Source organism: Budorcas taxicolor, chromosome 13, assembly GCF_023091745.1.
Source record: "Budorcas taxicolor isolate Tak-1 chromosome 13, Takin1.1, whole genome shotgun sequence".
Classification (NCBI taxonomy): Eukaryota; Metazoa; Chordata; class Mammalia; order Artiodactyla; family Bovidae; genus Budorcas; species Budorcas taxicolor.
Genome location: NC_068922.1, coordinates 21,283,282 through 21,304,062, shown reverse-complemented (window position 1 = coordinate 21,304,062; position 20,781 = coordinate 21,283,282). Strand labels below are relative to the sequence as shown.

General features: G+C 39.5%; 1 protein-coding gene across 3 annotated transcripts in view; it reads right to left on the bottom strand.

Annotated features, from left to right (window-relative positions):
• Window positions 1–20,781, bottom strand: part of PLXDC2 (plexin domain containing 2) — a 449,542-nt gene that overhangs the window by 203,330 nt on the left and 225,431 nt on the right. For all 3 annotated transcript variants that reach the window (XM_052650669.1, XM_052650668.1, XM_052650670.1), the window contains exon 3: window positions 15,950–16,096. In XM_052650669.1, the coding sequence (XP_052506629.1) occupies window positions 15,950–16,096 (147 nt within the window). The remainder of the gene's footprint in view (window positions 1–15,949; window positions 16,097–20,781) is intronic.

The window sequence follows — 20,781 nt, the reverse complement described above, 5'->3', positions numbered from 1 at the left end:
AATATGCAACAAAAACTCTTCTGCAGCCATCAAGGTAAACAAAATCCTGGACAATATCACAAAAAGCCACTGCAAACAAGAAGAAGCATGACATTGAAATTTACTAGATTTAATTGATGAAGATGACACAAATGGTGAACACTTTCCTATTTGGGATCTCATCCCGTAAGACATATCTAAGGTAAAAGGAGGGCTTCACAGGTGGCTCAGTGGTAAAGAATCGCCTGCCGATGCAGGAGATGCAGGTTCAATCCCTAGGTCAGGAAAATCCCCTGGAGGAGCAAAATGGCGACCTACTCTGCTGCTGCTGCTGCTGAGTCGCTTCAGTCATGTCTGACTCTGTGCGACCCCATGGATGGCAGCCCACCAAGCTCCCCCATCCCTGGGATTCTCCAGGCAAGAACACTGGAGTGGGTTGCCATTTCCTTCTCCAATGCATGAAAGTGAAAAGTGAAAGTGAAGTCGCTCAGTCGTGTCCGACCCTCAGCGACCCCCATGGACTGCAGCCTACCAGGCTCCTCCGTCCATGGGGTTTTCCAGGCAAGAGTACTGGAGTGAAGTGCCATCGGCTTCTCCGGCAACCTACTCTGGTATTCTTTATACATATTTTTCTTATGCTTGTTGCCATCTTGGTTCTAATTATTATGATCTCTGCTAATTCTTTTTTAATAACACAAGAATTATAATTCTATGTAGAGAATGATCCTGGAGAATCCCATGGACAGAGGAGCCTGGCGGGCTACCGTTCATGGAGTTGCAAACAGTCAGATATGACTGAGTGACTGAGCATGCATGCATACACACACAACATAAAAGGAAGAAGTGTTTAGAAAATTCTCATGCAAAGACAATAAATTAAGTAATAGAGCAAAATGTAAAATAAAAACTCAAAAGCAAAACTGTAAAACGCATGTGTGACATAAATAAAATCAACTGAATTTGCTAATTCCTTATACTTGGCAAAGTGAACTATTTGACAGGAGAGGTATCATAATTCTGAGACAGGCATAAGAAGTATCATATGGGGGAGAAGAAACTTGTGAAGCGTTCTTTGAAAAGCTTGTAGAAGTAGGTAAATAGGTGCTAGGTGGTGTGCTACAAATTTATAGCGGGTACAGCCACATATGACTGTGAGTTTTGAAACCGAATCATGCTCTTCTACAACTTGCCCCATGCAATCACTGTGGGGAATAGACTATCAGAGGAAATTAGGGCCATATTAATAGATTTCTTTGTTTTCAGCTATGCCATGCAGCTTGTAGAATCTTAGTTCTTCCACCAGGGATGGAACTCAACCCCCTGCTTTGGAAGGGGGAGTCTTAACCACTAGACCACCAGGGAAGCCCCTCTGATCGATTACAAAGCACGTCTACATCTCTTATTGCCTCTGTTACATATTTTTCTTATGCTTGTTGCCATCGGGGTTCTAATTATTATGATCTCTGCTAATTCTTTTTTAATAACACAAGAATTATAATCCTATGTAAACACTGCTCCAGTTTTACTTGTTTGCCTAATTCTCAGTGGAATTACAAAGATAAATTAATTAATCAATGCTTTCAAGACCTTGAAGACAGAAACCCCCTACTAAGAGTTAAAGAATCGGAAGTGGGTGCATTTATAATCCTAAAACCATTGAGAAAGTCACTCGTAAAAAATGCCTTTTGTTTTAAGACAGCTTCTTGTTTACAGGAGCAAAGTTACACTCCCATGGTTCCCTAGCCTCCATTTCATCTTGATAAGGTACAATCCTGATGGGGAAAAATCAGCAGCCTGTGGGGGAAAAAATTAGTAATAACTAATCTTTTAGTGGAGAAGGAAATGGTAACCCACTCCAGTATTCTTGCCTGGGAAATCCCATGAAGCCTAGCAGGCTACAGTCCATAGGGTCACAGACGAGTTGGACACACCTTAGCGACTAAACAACAATAACAAGCTTTTAGTAACTGCTGATCTAACAAGTTCGTGACAGCAATGAGTCCAGTGAATATAGGCAGTGTCCATTTTTTTAAGAATAAATACGCCCGTGGCGGATTCATGTTGATGTGTGGCAGAACCAATACAATATTGTAAAGTAATTAGCCTCCAATTAAAATAAATAAATTTTAAAAATAAAAGAATAAATTCATGGGTTAATAGTTAATTTCTATACATGTATTTGGACATGCTACTTTTAATAATTCAAATAATTTCATGTTTGTAGGGCACGTGTTTGTATCTTGAAGCTATTAAATAGGCAGGATGATGATGGTGATGATTGACAAAGTGAGATTTGCATTAATTTTTACAAAAAATTAGGCCAAGTAAATTGGAGTCATAGCATTTTCAGTTTGTTTATTGAGGCCAAGTATTATTAGTACTTGATGCCAAATATTCAGTTCAGTTCAGTTCAGTTGCTCAGTTGTGTCCAACTCTGCGACCCCATGAATCGCAGCACACCAGACCTCCCTGTCCATCACCATCTCCCGGAGTTCATTCAGACTCACATCCATCGAGTCCATGATGCCATCCAGCCATCTCATCCTCGGTTGTCCCCTTCTCCTCCTGCCCCCAATCCCTCCCAGCATCAGAGTCTTTTCCAATGAGTCAACTCTTCGCATGAGATGGCCAAAGTACTGGAGCTTCAGCTTTAGCATCATTCCTTCCAAAGAAATCCCAGGGCTGATCTCCTTCAGAATGGACTGGTTGGATCTCCTTGCAGTCCAAGGGACCCTCAAGAGTCTTCTCCAACACCACAGTTCAAACGCATCAATTCTTCGGTGCTCAGCCTTCTTCACAGTCCAACTCTCACATCCATACATGACCACAGGAAAAACCATAGCCTTGACTAGACGGACCTTAGTCAGCAAAGTAATGTCTCTGCTTTTGAATATACTATCTAGGTTGGTCATAACTTTTCTTCCAAGGAGTAAGCGTCTTTTAATTTCATGGCTGCAGTCACCATCTGCAGCGATTTTGGAGCCCCCCAAAATAAACTCTGACACTGTTTCTACTGTTTCCCCATCCATTTCCCATGAAGTGATGGGACCAGATGCCATGATCTTCGTTTTCTGAATGTTGAGCTTTAAGCCAACTTTTTCGTTCTCCTCTTTCACTTTCATCAAGAGGCTTTTTAGTTCCTCTTCACTTTCTGCCATAAGGGTGGTGTCATCTGCATATCTGAGGTTATTGATATTTCTCCCGGCAATCTTGATTCCAGCTTGTGCTTCTTCCAGCCCAGAATTTCTCATGATGTACTCTGCATATAAGTTAAATAAGCAGGGTGACAATATACAGCCTTGACGTACTCCTTTTCCTATTTGGAACCAGTCTGTTGTTTCATGTCCAGTTCTAACTGTTGCTTCCTGACCTGCATACAGATTTCTCAAGAGGCCAAATATTATTAAGTATTATATTAATAACTTTGGGAAGAGTTGAAAATTTAAAGAAAAAAATACATGTTGTTTTATTTACATGACTATTTCTAATGATACTGGCTTTCATCCAAAATACCTGAATAAATGACCAAATGACACCTGGACCTTCATAAGCACTGAGTCCATGGAGTCAATGATGGTTAACATTGTATTATGTACCTGAAGGGTTTAGTATAGCAAAAGTTCCTCAAAACTAGTTTCCTAAATAACAGCTTCTTATCTGATTTCTAATAAGGAAATGGAAAAGACTTGATATATGTTGTTTTTAATAGCAATGGAGGCAAATTGCTTTTGTAATAGAATCACATCACAATTAGATATTATGTTTCACAGAAACATTATGATGGCTTCATTTTTGTTATATTGAAATGATCACTACTAGTGTATTTACTGGTGTTTTAAGAATGGAATTAGCTTTTAATGTGTCAGACATTATTCTAAGTATTTTGTCTGCATTAAGCAAGTATGAATACTAAAACTAGGTGAGAGTGTGATAAGAAAGAAGATGTTTTATATGCACAGAGTATCTCCCCCAAAGATACTCAGTAATTAGAAAAGGAAAAATAGTAAGTTTACAGGAAAGAAACAAAATCTGGCAGACATCACTTTAAGCAGGTGATCAAAGTTACCATCGCTGGTAATGAGCCGTGATGACATCAGGTACCTCCTGATGTATCCATGATCATGGACAAAAAACCGTTCCCTGGGTATTCTTTTTTTTTTTTCTTCCACACTGTGTATCTTGTGGGATCTTAGTTCCCCACCAGAGATGGATCCCTGGTCCTGGGCAATGAAAGTCTGCATGTTAACCACTGGACTGCCAGGGAAGTCCCTCCCCTAGTATTCTTGCCCAAAATAGAGACCCATATTTAACCATGAAGAAGCAGTAGACAAACCTCAAATCAAGATCACTGTACAGAGACTGGTAAAGACTCTTCAAACGTCAAGTTCATAAAAGATAAAGACAGAAAATGTGTCATAGATTGGAGGAGGTGCGACTAGGAGATTTGACAGATAAACGCAATGTGGGTCCTATATTGGATTCCAGATAGGAATAAGGGTGGTTTGGGGACAGTTTACAAAAGGTGAATATAGCATATAGATTAGTTAAGAGTATCACACTAATGGTAATTTCTTGGTGTTGGAAATTGTACCATGAGTATATAAAGTGTTACTACTTGGGGCTGCTTGTTGAAAGCTATATGGGAACTCTTCAATAATTTTTCCAAGTTTATTTATAAGCCGGAAATTGTTCCAAAATAAACCTTTACAAGTTGTTCAGTCGCTCAGTAATATGTGACTCTTTGTGACCCCATGGATTGCAGCACTCCAGGTTTCCCTTCACAATCTCCCAGAGCTTGCCCATCATGACCATTGAGTTGGTGATACCATCCAACCCTCTCATCCTCTGTCATCCCCTTCTCCTCCTGCCCTCAGTCTTGCCCAGCATTAGGGTCATTTCCAATGAGTCGGCTCTTTGCATCAGGTGGGCAAAGTATCGAAGCTTCAGAATCAATTCTTCCAATGAATATTCAAGATTGATTTCCTTTAGGACTGACTGATTTGATCTCCTTGATCAAACTTTATAAGAAAGGAAAACTAATAAGTTCAAAGCACTAGGAGCAGCAGAGCCAGGATTTCATTCCAAATGTGCTTGACTCCAAACTCCTAAATCTTGCCTACTACAGGACAGCACTCTCTCTCCCTTATACTAGGTGATCCTTTTCCTACCTATTATCACATCTTCTAGAGCCATTTTCTACCTGGCACTCTTAACATTGTCAGTGACTGATGTTTTTGTTCTCAGTAAACATAACTTAATTTTCTTTAAAATTTAATAACAGTGGAAATAGAAAGCTCCCAGATGCCTGAGGCTAAAGCTACACACACAAAAAGAAAATCTGAGGAAGCTACAGGGCAGTCTTCTCTGATGAAATCACAGGGACTAGACTAGCAGTGCTGGGCTGGATGGAGCCTTCGTGAGCTGCACATCATAGCAACATGGTGGTTTCTTCTCACTGGATGATGGGAACAGCCTGAACTACCCATTTTGCACATTTGAGGATTAGATGCTTCCATTTCTTATCTGCCAAGGATAGATCCAAGGGCCTGTTTTCTAAGCTTACACAACATTTATTTATTTATTTTATAATTGTCAATGGTAATGACTTTTCACTGGTTTATTCACCTGTTTAACAAATATTCACTTATAAAAGTAGCATAAACTGCAAGATATGAATACGAGTATATGGGCTTCCCTGGTGGCTCAGATGGTAAAGAATCTGCCCGCAATGCGGGAGATCCAGTTTGATCCCTGGATCTGGATGATCCTTGGAGAAGGGAATGGCTACCCACTCCAATATTCTTGCCTGGAGAATTCCATGGACAGAGGAGCACGGAGGACTAGAGTCCATGGGGTCACAAAGAGTCAGATATGACTGAGCAACTAACACTTTTCAAGTTGGTATACATGTATATGTATGTAGATACAGATAGAAAAATTTAAATTAACAAGTTTCTACAGCAGGTAACTACCAAAGAGAGAAAATGTACTATGGAGAGGCATTTCCATGTGGCATTGCCAAAGAAGCAATGCAAGCTTCTTTTGATATATTCTAAAGTAAGATCCTGCTTCTAGGCCATAAACGAGCTGAGTATTTGCCAGAAATAAAATAGCTGCAGTGGGCAGGATGCTTCACGCCACTTTTACCATGTGGAATTTTTACAAAATGGAATTTAAACAAACTCTCACTCTTGCAGGGGAGTGAACAGGATATGGATCGTTAATCCAGTGACTGAAAACACTGGAAACCTAATTAAAAGATCAAATTGTTCAGGAAAAGGGGCTAATCAATATGCAAATATACAGGCAAGGGAGTGGCTCCTTTCAGAAATAAAGCCCGTCAATCGAATTGATTTTCTGGTTTAGAAATTCTAACTGCTTCAGCACTTTTTTGTAACCGAGAACTTAATTAACCCTGCATATTGAATGACACTGCATGGGGCTACATGTAAATTAGAAAATAACATATAAACATTTTGCAGTTACCCATTGCTTGTTCATATGAACTTGAGATTAGGTGAACATCATATCTTTTGATCTCTTACACTTCATGGTTCCCAGGAACACTTGGCTTATGGTTGCCTGCCTATACTTGCACGTTTTGAGAATTATTCAAATTAATTATGTGACTGTTTACCATTCAGGGAGAGTGCAGAGCATAAGTCTGTTTAAGGGCACAGCGGGTAAGAAAAAACAGGATTTATAAAGGAGCCCTGGGAGGGTCGGTGGGCGAGGGGAGACCCAGAGGTCACATCTGGATTTTCCACGCAGCTCTGAGAACAAGGCAGTAATTCTACCAGGCTTCTCCAACCTGAGTATTCATGGCAATCACTTAGGATTCTTGTTAAAAATAGACTCCACTGCAGATAGTCGGGGGTGGGGGGAGGGAAGTAAAATTCTGCATTTCTAACAAGCTCCCAGTGCTCCTGAGATTGCCCCACTTGGAAAGTCAAGACTTTGTGTCATATAAATGGTCTTTGAAACTCTAAAGTGCTGTAAGGAAGCTTTGACAAGCGTGAAATGGGTTAAAAGGATAAATAGACCTGATTCTGGATAACATCATCTCACTTTGCCTGTTAGCGCTCATCTGACCTGAAATTTTCCATTTAAGGCAGGAAAGGATAGGGATACCTCCTAGCGGAGCACCTTTAAAGTAATGATTTGCAAAAGCTCTTTGCAGCCTCAGTACACCTAAGGACAAGGACATGGTGGCTACTTCCTTAACCAGTGACCCTCAAACAGGGCAGGACAGGAAATGTATTCCTCTGAGTTTATCCTGGACAGTTTGAAAATGCCCTTGCTTGTCTCAGTGGAGCATAATCTGTCCTCCCTTCTTTCCTGCCACTGGAAAATGATTGTTTTAGAGTTAAAATGTCTGTATGACAGTGATTAGTATCAATACTAACAGTCATCTAGAGCAGCCGCGGACTAAGCATAGTACAAACGTTATTAATAAATCATTCCATTCTAGTGAAAATCTTAGAAAGTAGGTACTGTCATCATTCCCATTTCACAGCTGAGGGAAATGATTAACATAAAGTAAAAGCACTTTAAGTTACCCAGCTTTTAGCTGGCAGAAGTGGAGACTCTCATGCAGGCAGCCTGTTTCTAAGTCGACATGCTTATACACTCTATCAAGCTGAAACACTGACCAGCTGAAACTGGTTTTGCTCCCTAAAATCAGGCTGTTGAACAATCAAAAGCTGGGTTACTTTACAGAAACAGCAGTGCGCATGTGCAAGATAGGAACCGGCGTCTCCAGACTGACGCTGAACCAAGAAACGTCAATCTATGGATCTCAAAGAACTGCTAAGTTGCCACTGGAGCCCTTTACAAAGTGAGAAGTCCGTCAGCTTCCAGCAGCACAGTAACTAGAGACTAGCCAATCAGCTTCCAAGTTTGAAATCACCCTGACCTCTTAAATTTCACCCCAACCTTGAATCTGAGAGACAGATTTGAGCCTTGCCTGTCTCCCTGCAGGTCAACCTCGCGATAAAGCCCTTTTCTTTCTCAAAAACCTGTGTCACAGTATTGGTTTCTATGCACATCAGGCAGGGTATTAGGATTTGGAATTCAGTGCAGGCAAATCTCAGCAGAAGGGTGACTAAATCATTCAAAACTTGACCCCAGGTTGAAATGAAAATTTAGGACAGGTCCAATTTTAACTCTTCATCCTCCTCCACTAACATCCCCTTTTTTATTTATTTATTTTAAACTTTTTATTTGGAAATAAATTCAAATGAAATTTACAATAATCCAAAGAGTCTCCTGTATCTTTTAAGCAGATTCACTGTTTTTTAACATTTTGCCACAGTGGCCAACTTTTGGATTTTTCAAAAGCTAAATAAGTAAATTGATGCCTCACAACACAGCTTCCCAGAGCTGCTCCTTTATCCACCCTACCCATGTCTACAGCTGGTCCTGCAGGGATCAGGACTCAGGTAGCTAAACTCAGCCTGAGTATCAGGAGTGAACCTTACTTGACATTTTGTGTCAGACACTGGCTGCATAACAAGAAATTCCTTGCAATTTATCACTCATTGAGAGTGACTAAAAGTGTTCTATTTCTGGTCCCATTGGCATAGGAACAGAACACCTTCAGTGAAGAAAGGATGAGACCTACATTCTGGGGCTGGAATTTCAGGCACAACACATGTTCAGATGGGAGGCCAACTTATAAACAAACAATGTGAGACCTTGACTATTTCACCTAAAGTAATCATCCACCTAAGTCATAGGCTATAATTTAGTAAGAAGAAATGGACAAAAATAAAGTTACTGAAAACAGACACAAAAAAATACTTTTAAAGGATACTAGAATACTAACTTGTTCAGAAAATTTCAATTCCAAAATGTCTTAAGTCTTTTATCTTCTACAATTTAAGATTTTCCACAAGACTTTTACCTATTTGCTTTTAGTTGTATTTACTCTTAGGGGACATTATATTCCATCTATATTTTGCTAACTTTTCTGTGCTACAAAATGTTTTCCTTGAAGAGAGTCCTGTGGAAGCTTTATCATTTAATAACTTCAGGATGACAATATGTTTTACACTCATATTATCTAAAATTAACCCTTGTTAAGTCTTCATGAGGTCTAGAGAGATCAGAGAGGATGATTAAAAATGGGTCTGATAAGACAATCTGTGATGAAAAATAGGAGTAAATGGAGTTATTTATTCCACCTGAGACACAGCTGCCTGACTGTGGGATCCCACTTTAGCAGCCCCTAATTATAGAAGATTAATGTGAAACCTTCAAGTATTTGCCTCACTTGTGACTTTAAAAAGTTGAGTAGATAGCTATTTATCTAGATTTATTTTACAGTCATCTCTGGCAACAGCGAATGTATGATTACTTCCTATGACTCTAAATTTATGAAAAGAATGGTTCCTGTCCTCTACTAAAGACATAACATGGAGAAATGGGATGAAAATAAACTGAAATATGATGAACTCGAGGATGAATTTTAAAAAGAAGGTATGTTCTTGCTTTGGAAAACAAAGGTTAGGAATATGTATAAAAATTGGCCACTATCTTCAAGAATTTCCAAAGTCCCTTCCATGACTAAAATACTAGATGGGAATGTTTAACCTGAGTCATTAACACCATCTGTGGAAGAGGGACTAGATCCTTCCATGTCCACTGGCTTTGGGACAAGCAGACCAGCTCACCTGCATGGCATGCAGAGGAATTCAGTTACTCTGATCTCAGGTTGGTTTTGTGGAATGGGGGAAACAACAGCCTTTCTTTTCCATAAAAGGCCTTCAAATAATACTTTCTTCAGGACAGATGATTGTTCTCAAAATTTATAATTTTAATATGATGATATTAATAGTAAAGTGAATTAATTAAACAAAAATTAAGTTAGAGAAACAGTTGTACAGACACAGCTTATCCTAGTCTGTTATTAAACTAGAGAAAAACCCCAGGAATGAAGACAAGTAAGCACAGGTTGATGAACTGTGTCTTGTGCCTGCGTGCTCAGTCATGTTCGACTCTTTTGCAATGCCATGGACTGTAGCCGGCAAAGCTCCTCTGCCCATGGAATTTCCTAGACAAGAATACAGGAGTGGGTTGCCATTTCCTCCTCCAGATGTATGCCTTACTTGAAACAACTCACAAGAGAAAATGCAGCAAGTTTATTTAATAGTCAAAATAAAAATAAAAGCAACTTATTGTTAGACACTGTGAATAGGATGCAGACAAAAAATGTGTGGTCCAGATAATAGCCCGATAGAGAGAGCAAATTAAGTTGCCTTTTGAGTTAATAGTTTAGAAAAGTAATCACTTATCAACAGATTTTCTAAAGCACAGGAAAAAATAAAATTCTGCAATATATGAAAACAATTGACTAAAGTCACCACAAGCATCCGAATGTAGTTCTCCCAACATCAACATTATGCAAATTTAAGACCAATGGAAATGCTAGTCAAAATGCTGTTATTTTTCTGGGGAAAAAGAAAATACCTCCAGAAAGCCTAATTTTTGTTTAGTGAAGGTTTTGGAATGCATTTGAGTAGTCTGAAGATCCCCACAGAGAATAATCGAATTTTTTAAATTTTAAAACAGCCTACCATCAAAACTGTACCAGTCTCATCAAAAACTTTACCAGCTTTATGGTAGACAGGAGAGCAACAATTCATTTCATTTTGCTAGTGTTTCTTATATAAGGAATCAATCTTCTTACTAATACGTAGAAAAATAGTTTAAAAAAACTTTTTTAAGGCAGGGTATGTTTATGTCTAACAAAAAGCACACTGGCAATTTCTTGGCCCCCCAAAAATTATTTAAAGATATATAGATATAAATATATAGGTACATATCTATCTATAGAAAAAGATTCTGAGAGATTACCTAGGAATTAACATATTTAGGGGTTAATCTGTTTTGTTGTGAAGAATTAGGACTCAAACAACAATGCTTCATTACTGCCTCATTGTTATTTGACGTTTTCAGTGTCCTTTCATAGTTATTTCACTTTTATTCTTAAAATAACACTGGAGGGGAGTCAAAGCAGGCACTTTCCCCTTTGTTCTAGGTTATAATATTGAGGTCCAAAGAGGCCCGAATCTAAGAAAATGAGTTTTGGAGTCAAGGTCTCATAATGTCTGTAACCCCAGACTCTTTCCACTGGGACAATGGTGCCTCTGTAGAAGTTGCGAATCAGAACTTCATAAACTGTGGTTTCAAACGACAAATGAATTCTAATTTGGTTGTTGAATCAAACTGTGTCCAGCAATAAATTAAATTATATGGATTGAGAAGTACAGAAGAAAATCTCAAAATGGTGGCATTTGAAGGTCTCATAGAGATTTTAAAAAAAAGAAAGAAGAATAAATTTCAACTGGTTCCCAGGTTTGTAGTCAGAAAGTTCTAGGTTTGCAACCTAATAACTATGGACTTTGAATTAAGGAACAAAAAACCCAAATAAGTACCACTATTTGAAGGTAAGGTGCTTGACTCATTGCTTGTCATGTGATAGGGACTTCTTCCAATTTTTTGCTTTCCTTTAACTACTGTTTGAAGACATGTTTCTTCCTTTAATGTGTCCAACTGTAAAGCTAGGTTTTAACATCTGTTTTTACTGCAAATATGATTTAAGAAATGTTATTTAACTCAAAAAGGACAATGGGGATATTTAAACAAAAAAGGACAAAGGGGAAATTGAAGGAACATGTAATCAAATTACTACATATATATATATAGTATAAATACTAATCATTTTAGCTTACATTATTAAAGGAAAGAGAAAGCAGGGTGTTTTGACATGTGAAGAATGTGAATAAAATGATAAGTTTTACTCTGATAGCATAGTAGTATTGTGGATGGGAGAAAACAGACAACTGTCACTCTATGTCCAACATTCCTCCTTTTCTAGAAAATTAACCCAAGATCCCAAAATACCATTCAGACCACATTTATAAATGATAATGATGAAGGGGATAATATTATTTGAAAAGTTATGTTTCCAGGTCAGACACTCCTGTGTCTTCCTGTGAACTACTGGGAGGAAGTTGGGAAGGACAGCCTTCCCAGTTTTCAGCTCTCTGACTTCCTTTCTCTTTGCCTAGGGCTGGTTAGTTAACCAGCTGGCCCTTGAGTCTCCCCTAGGCTAGATCTTTCTGTTCTCTTCTTTTGTCTAACTGGCTGACAGAAAGAATGCCCTGGGTATGCAAACTTCATCATTTGGTGTTAAGACTTAAGAAAGTCCCCTCTTCCCTTAGAGGTTAAACGGAAGTCCTGTTTCCAGCCAAACTACCAGAGGGGGCCTGCGTGCTACGTCACTTCAGTTGTGCCCATCTTTGTGACCCCCTGGACTGTAGCCTGCCAGGCTCTGCTGTCCACAGGATCCTCCAGGCAAGAACACAGGAGTGGGTTGCCATTCCCTTCTCCAGGGGAATCTTCCCCACCCCAGGATCGAACCTGCATCTCTTACTTCTCCTGAATTGGCAGGCAGGTTCTTTCCCACTAGCACCACTTGGGAAGTCCACCAGAAAGCTCTGCATCAAGGATTTTGATGATTATATCAGGAACCTAATCTATGAAGTGGATCAGTTTCTCATTTGCTGTTTTCCCTCGGGGTTAAGCCTCTCAATTATATCACAAAGGGCAGAGGAGCTGTAGCTGAGTGTCTGTGTTGTGTGTGTCGAGAGGGGTGGGGAAGAGGCTGTATGTGGGCATCGCTGAGTCCCTGGCCATAACACTACCTTAACACTGCAATTCTGTCATCACCTCTAAAACCTGGTTCTACTCCAAGGCTGGCATAATAGAGAGGGAGCGAGAGAACAAGGCAGGATTGGAAAGATGAGCAGGTCAATGGAAGAAATAGTGAAACATGGATCGTTTTCTACAATTTGGAAATCTTCAAACAAATATGTAACAATCATACTTCTGAAAGAAAGAATGTAGGGAACTTTTATAAAATACTCTAGTTAGAAAATTTGTAAGTTCCAAGATATTAAACTATTCAAATGAAAAAGTCTAAATGGCAAATTTTTCCTGAAAAAAAAAGTAACTAAATGATATTATCAACTTTATTGTTAGAAACTGAGTTTATTAATATGTACCTGGATGTGAATGCTTGTGTGCGTGTGTGGGTGTGGGTGTGTATGTTCTGTTGGTGGTGATAGGGAAAGTGGATTCAGGACTAATTTCTAGCAGGAAGAAATTCTTGACAATGGTTTAGATTTTCACGGAAAACCAATGGCACAGTAACTAAAATAAAGGTTTCTATCAATGATATATATTTAAAAATCAATGCATGGAGCACCAGATAAGTTTCAAGCTCAAGCTCGAGTCCATTTGTGTTTTAGCCAATCTTTGGTGTTCAAACCAACAATGTCACTCTCATAATCACAGTAAGAAAAAAACAGATCTTTATATCATCATATTTTTTCTTGAAACTATCAGAAAGTTGTTACAAGGCAACCAAACTCTATTCCAAAGAGAAAAAGAAATCTTCTTTAAGGAAAGACAGGACACAAGAACTACCGCCCCAGTGGGAGAACATATGAGAAAGTCTAAGAAGAAATCAGCTAGCATTTTAACAGACAAACTTCTTCCTTTGCTTACAGACAAAGAACTAGGTCATATTCTGGAATCTCCATGAGGATATGCCAATGTTCAAACTCTTATAAAGTATATATTATATTATTAGGGACTGTGATATAGTGGGAAGATTGTCAAATGCAATACATTCCTGAAAATCATGGTCTTAATCCAATCTTTCTCATTGTCTCTTCTTTTGAAGATCTGTTCTAAGCCAGACGGTGAGTCATTTCTGAATCCGTCATCTTCTCTGAGACTGCTTGAATATGCAAAGGAAAAGGAATGATGTAATTCAGCAAGGGGAGGTGGCTACTTCATCTGCTTCTGAACTTCAATGAAGCATCATGATACAATTAATTTCCACTTTAACTGTTAGAAGGTGATCTCCTGATATAGGAACATCTACATATACACAATGAAGGCTGTTGGCCAACATATTCTTGATATCTTATACTTATCATATCAATGCCTCTTTAAATCAGATCAGCCATTACTCTATTAGTTCTATCTTTGTGTCAATAATATCTGGCAATTACACTTGAAAAGTTAAAGTTATTTTGTTTTCACGGCACATCTTTCTAAACTGAACAGGACATTGCTTCATGATAGTAAGATCACCACTGTAATCAGTGGCAATGAAACTAAATAACTTTTGAAATGTTAAATCAGGAATCATCTTTGACAAAATGATTATCAAAGAATATTCTGAGAACCATGAGTGGTAACTTTTACACATACATTTTGAATGAGGGACTGACTGCCTAGGTTCGTACCTGAGTCACACCACTTACTAGCATGAGAACCTTAGAGAGGCTGGTTATTCCAAGGTTAAGTTCTCCTATCTGCAATACCTAGATGGTAAATGATATTTAAATTTAGAACTGTTGTGAAAACTGAAAAGCTGGGCTTCCTCAGTGCTTCAGTGGTTAAGAATCTGCCTGCCAAGACAGGGACACGAGTTTGATCCCTGGTCCAGGAAGATGCCCCAAGCCACAAGGCATCAAAACCCGTGTGCCACAATTACTAAGCCCCCGCTCAAGACTCTGTGCTCTGCAACGAGAGAAGCTACTGCAATGAGAAGCCTTCACCCCACACCTCGGGTGTCTCCCCAGCTCTCCACAACTAGAGAAAAGCCCTTGCACAGAAACAAAAACCCAGCAGAGCCACAAACAAAGAAATAAAACTTTTTAAAAAAGCTAATCCATGTAAGCATTCAACCTGACACAGAGAACACAGTATCAGTGACCATGTAAGCTAAGGGCTGCTGCTGCTGCTAAGTCGCTTCAGTCGTGTCCAACTCCATATGACCCCATAGACGGAGCCCACCAGGCTCCCCCGTCCCTGGGATTCTCTAGGCAAGAACACTGGAGTGGGTTGCCATTGCCTTCTCCAATGCATGAAAGTGAAAACTGAAAGGGAAGTCGCTCAGTCGTGTCCGACCCTCAGCGACCCCATGGACTGCAGCCTACCAGGCTCCTCCGTCCATGGGATTTTCTAGGCAAGAGTACTGGAGTGGGGTGCCATTGTCTCCTCCCCACTGTATAGATGTAGAAACTGTGCCTCAGAAGAATTAAATTACCTGTTTAAGGAACCGCCACTGGTAAGTGATTTAAGCTTGGGCTTGAAGTACGTTTGGAGCCTTCTGCTGCTGCTGCTAAGTTGCTTCAGTTGTGGCCGACTCTGTGCAACCCCATAGATAGCAGCCCAACAGGCTCCACTGTCCCTGGGATTCTCCAGGCAAGACCACTGGAGTGAGTTGCCATTTCCTTCTCCAATGCATGAAAGTGAAAAGGGAAAGTGAAGTCGCTCAGTTGTGTCCAACTCTTCGCAACCCCATGGACTACAGCCTACCAGTCTCCTTCGTCCATGGGATTTTCCAGGCCAGAGTACTGGAGTGGGTTGCTGTTGCCTTCTCCTTTGGAGCCTTCTAGATTTAATTAATTATTTTCTTTTATATTAAACTTCTCTGCTTACCACATGTAATTTAGTCTACACGTGTTATTCGAACCATGAATGTGTCTAGTTAAATCATCTTCAGACCAAGAGTAATAAACTCATACAAAATGGAAGATTGAGAATTAATGTAATTATATTAAAAATGTTGTCTAAATGCACGGATTATAAGAAAACTGAAAAGTATCAAGATAAACCTCAACTTTGAATGAAATATGCAACTCATGCTACTTACTGGAGAAATCAGTGGACAATTAATTAACTAATGGTTAAATTAATACTGGCTTCTCAAAATAATTCTTTATCATATTCTACAACATCATATCTGTAATTAGTAACCTAACTGCAAATGAAGAACTAAATATACTGGAAAAGTGATCACAACAAACAATGTCAGTATGCCAGGTAAAGCAAAAATTTTTTCACAGCAGAAAAAAAAAGAAACTCAAAATGTCAAAGCACTTACCGCAGCCTGCCGATGAGTATTGGACAGTATTCCATGAATCTTCACTTTGTCCTTTTCCATTTGGTCTATGTTCACCCACAAATCCCGGCTGGCGGAATCAGATGGACCATATATCCGTGATATATAGTAATTATGATCTGTGTCCTCCTGTAATGATAGAAAATAAGGCACATCAAGAACACAGACAATACAGACAGACTTTGAGGGTATTGTACCAAGTGAAATGTCAGCAAGAGAAAGATAAATATTGAAGACCTTGTGGTATCACTTATATGTGGAATCTACAAAAGCCAAACTCATGGAAACAGAGAATAGTGATGATGAGGGGCTGGAAGAGGGTAAAATGGGGAGATGTTGGTCAAAGAGTACAAACTTCCAGTAATAACATGATTTGTTCTGAGGATCTAATGCACAGCATGGGTGATTGTAGCTAAAAATACTGTAGTATAGAGTAACCATATGCAGGTCAAGAAGCAACAGTTAGAACTGGACACGGAACAACAGACTGGTTCCAAATCAGGAAAGGAGTACGTCAAGGCTGTATATTGTCACCCTGTTTGTTTAACCTCTATGCAGAGTACATCATGAGAAACGCTGGGCTGGAGGAAGCCCAAGCTGGAATCAAGATTGCCAGGAGAAATATCAATAACCTCAGATATGCAGATGACACCACCCTTCTGGCAGAAAGAAGAACTAAAGAGCCTTTTGATGAAAGTGAAAGAGGAGAGTGAAAAAGTTGACTTAAAGCTCAACATTCAGAAAATTAAGATTGTGGTATCCGGTCCCATCACTTCATGGCAGATAGATGGGGAAACAGTAGAAACAGTGGCAGACTTTATTTTTGGGGGCTCCAAAATCACTGCAGATGGTGACTGCAGCCATGAAATTAAAAGATGCTTACTCCTTAGAAGAAAAGCTATGGCCAACCTAGATAGCATATTAAAAAGCAGAGACATGACTTAACCAACAAAGGTCCATCTAGTCAAGGCTATGGTTTTTCCAGTAGTCATGCATGGATGTGAGAGTTGGACTACAAAGAAAGCTGAGCGCAGAAGATTTGATGCTTTTGAACTGTGGTGTTGGAGAAGACTCTTGCGAGTCCCTTGATCTGCAAGGAGATCCAACCAGTCCATCCTAAAGGAAATCAGTCCTGAATATTCATTGGAAGGACTGATGTTGGAGCTGAAACTCCAATACTTTGGCCACCTTATGTAAAGGATTGACTCACTGGAAAAGACTCTGATGCTGAGAAAGATTGAAGGCGGGAGAAGGGGACAACAGATGATGAGATGGTTGGATGGCATCACTGACTCGATGGACATAAGTTTGAGTTAACTCCGGGAGTTGGTGATGGATAGGGAGGCCTGGCGTCCTGCAGTCCATGCGGTCACAAAGAGTCAGACACAACTGAGTGACTGAACTGAACTGAACTGAGAGTAACTATATAGTAACTTTTCTAGTAGTCATGTATGGATGTGAGAGTTGGACCATAAAGAAGGCTGAGTGCCTAAGGATTGATGCTTTTGAACTGTAGTGTTGGAGAAGACTCTAGAGAGTCCCATGGACTGAAAGGAGATCAAACCAGTCAATCCTAAAGGAAATCAATCCTGAATATTTATTGGAAGGACTGATGCTGAAGCTCCAATAGTTTGGCCACCTGATGCAAAAAGCTGGCTCATCAGAAAAGACCTTGACACTGGGAAAGATTGAAGGCAGGAGGAGAAGGAGATGACAGAGGATGAGACGGTGGGATGGCAACACTGACTCAATGGACATAAGATTAAGCAAGCTCCAGGTGATGGTGAAGGATAGAGAATACTGGTGTGCTGCAGTCCATGTGGTTGCAAAGAGCTGGACACAGCTAACTGACTGAATAACAATATAGTAACTTGAAAGTTGCTAAGACTGTAGATCTTAGAAGTTATCACCACTAAAAAAGTAATGGTAATAGTATGACATGTTGGAGATGTTAGCATTAGCTATGATGCTAACAAATCAGCATGTTATACTCCTTAAACTTACACCATGTTACATATCAATTACATCTCAATAAAGGTAGGAAAAAAAGAGAAACATTTATTTTTTATTCAGAACCTACTTAGTACTAGCTAAATTTGCCTAAAGCATTTTACTTTCTAATTTAGAATATAAAAAAGTATAGTTTACTTATGACCTTGGCCGCTTGAAATTTCTCCATTTCATCAGTTTATTTTGCCCTTTCCCTAGAGTTGTTTCAACACCATTTTTACTCTAAAATTGAGAGTGTGTCAGAACTGTGGCAAGCAAAGATAGAGGTAATCACATTTCGTTCTTGTTATAAGCTTTGTGTTGATTCTGACTGCATTTTAAAATAATACCTCTAAGATGAATCTACTTGTAACAATTTTTTTTTTTCTTTTTCAGGTGAATTTAGTGCTACATTCAAAGTTTTTTTCACATCAGTTAAAATTTTAATACTTTTATTGTCCTAGGATCAAAATATATTTTTCTTTCTTCTGATTCCCTTTTAAAAAGAGAAACATTTAAATCATTTATACATCAAACTTACATAATTTAAAGAGTTACATATAGAGTTTTGGGCTTCCCAGGTGGCGGTAGGGGTAAAAAAGCTGCCTGCCAATGCAGGAGACTCAAGTGACACAGGTTCAACCCATGGGTCGGGGAGATTGCGCTGGAGGAGAAAAGAGCAACCCACTCTAGTATTCTTGGCTGGGAAATCCCATGGACAAAGGAGCCTGGTGGGCTACAGTTCATGGGGTTGCAAAGAGTCGGACACAAATGAGCACACACACTCCGCCTGGAATACCTTATATAGAGTTTCATCATAAAGAAGAAAAAGTCAGCCTCCGAAAGAAACAAACAAAAAAAAGAACAGAGGTATTTCTAAAATTCATAAAAGAACAAACAAAAATGATTCTATTAGAATTAGAAGTGTGAGTATATGAGTTAAATAATCTCTAAGGAAAGTGGGGCTTCCCTGTTGGCTCAAAGGGTAAAGAATTTGCCTGCAATGCAAGAGACCTGGGTTGGATCCCTGGGTTGGGAAGATACCCTGGAGAAGGCAATGGCAAACCACTCCAGTATTCTTGCCTGGAGAATCCAATGGACGGAGAAGCCTGGTAGGCTACAGTCCGTGGGGTCGCAAAAAGTCGGACACAACTGAGTGACTTCAATTTCACTTTCAAGGTAAATGAATTAGATTTTTAAAATATAAAAGTAATATGCCTCTTTAGAATAAACTGTTACATAAAAACAAAACACAAAGGCTAATGAGCAATCTGTGTACAATGGTCTTTACTAAACCAGTAATGTTAGGTTTCTATTTGCTGCTGCCTAAATAAAAAATGTCACTTTTGGAATTCAGTACAGTCTAGTCACACACACACACACTCTTTGCGACCCCATGAACTGCAGCACCGCATGCTTCCCTGTCCATCACCAACTCCCAGAGCCTCAAACTCATGTCCATCGCGTCGCTGATGCCATCCAGCCATTTCATCCTCCGTTGTCCCCTTCTCCTCCCACTTTCAATTTTTTCCAGCGTCATGGTCTTTTCCAGTGAGTCAGTTCTTCACATCGGGTGGCCAAAGTATTGGAGTTTCAGCTTCAACATCAGTCCTTCCAATGAATATTCAGGATTGATTTCCTTTAGGATGGGCTCGTTGGATATCCTTGCAGTCAAAGGGACTCGCAAGAGTCTTCTCCAGCACCACAGTTCAAAAGCATCAAATCTTCTGCACTCAGCTTTCTTTATAGTCCAACTCTCACATCCATACACGACTACTGGAAAAGCCATAGCTTTGACTAGACAGACCTTTGTTGGTAAAATAATGTCTCTGCTTTTCAATATGCTGTCTAGGTTGGTCATAGCTTTTCTTCCAAGGAGAAGCATCTTTTAATTTCTGTCTGCAGTCACCATCTGCAGTGATTTTGGAGCCCCCAAAAATAAAGTCTGTCACTGTTTCCACTGTTTCCCCATCTATTTGCCATGAAGTGATGGGACCAGATGCCATGATCTTAGTTTTCTGAATGTTGAGCTTTAAGCCAACATTTACACTCTCCTCTTTCACTTAAATCAAGAGGCTGTTTAGTTCTTCTTTGCTCTCTACCATAAGAGTGGTGTTATCTGCATATCTGAGGTTATTGATATTTCTCCTGGCAATCTTGATTCCAGCTTGGGCTTCACTTGGCCCGGCATTTTGCTTGATGTTCTCTGCATATAAGAAGAGTGACAATATACAGCCTTGACATACTCCTTTCCCGATTTGGAACCAGTCTGTTGGTCCACGTCCAGTTCTAACTGTTGCTTCCTGACCTGCATACAGATTTCTCAGGAGGTAGGTCAGGTGGTCTGGTATTCCCATCTCTTTAAGAATTTTCCACAGTTTGTTGTGATCCACACAGTCAAAGGCTTTGGCATAGTCAATAAAGCAAACTAGATGTTTTTCTGGAACTAGTCTTTTCTAATAATGTGAACTATAATTACTAATGGGTGACAACAAATTCAAACTTCTCCTTTTAAACTAGGATTTGGCCCTGCTTTCATTGAATGGTCGTAGAAATTGAGTTTTCTAGACAGCATATTAAAAAATCTAGATAAGCATATTAAAAAGCAGAGAGATTACTTTGCCAACAAAGTTCTGTCTAGTCAAAGCTATGGTTCTTCCAGTGGTCATGTATGGATGTGAGAGTTGGACCGTAAAGAAACCTGAGCAATGACGTTATTGATGGTTTTGAACTGTGGTGCTGGAGAGGACTCTTGAGAGTCCCTTGGACTGCAAGGAGAGTCAACCAGTCCATCCTAAAGGAGATCAGTCCTGGATATTCATTGG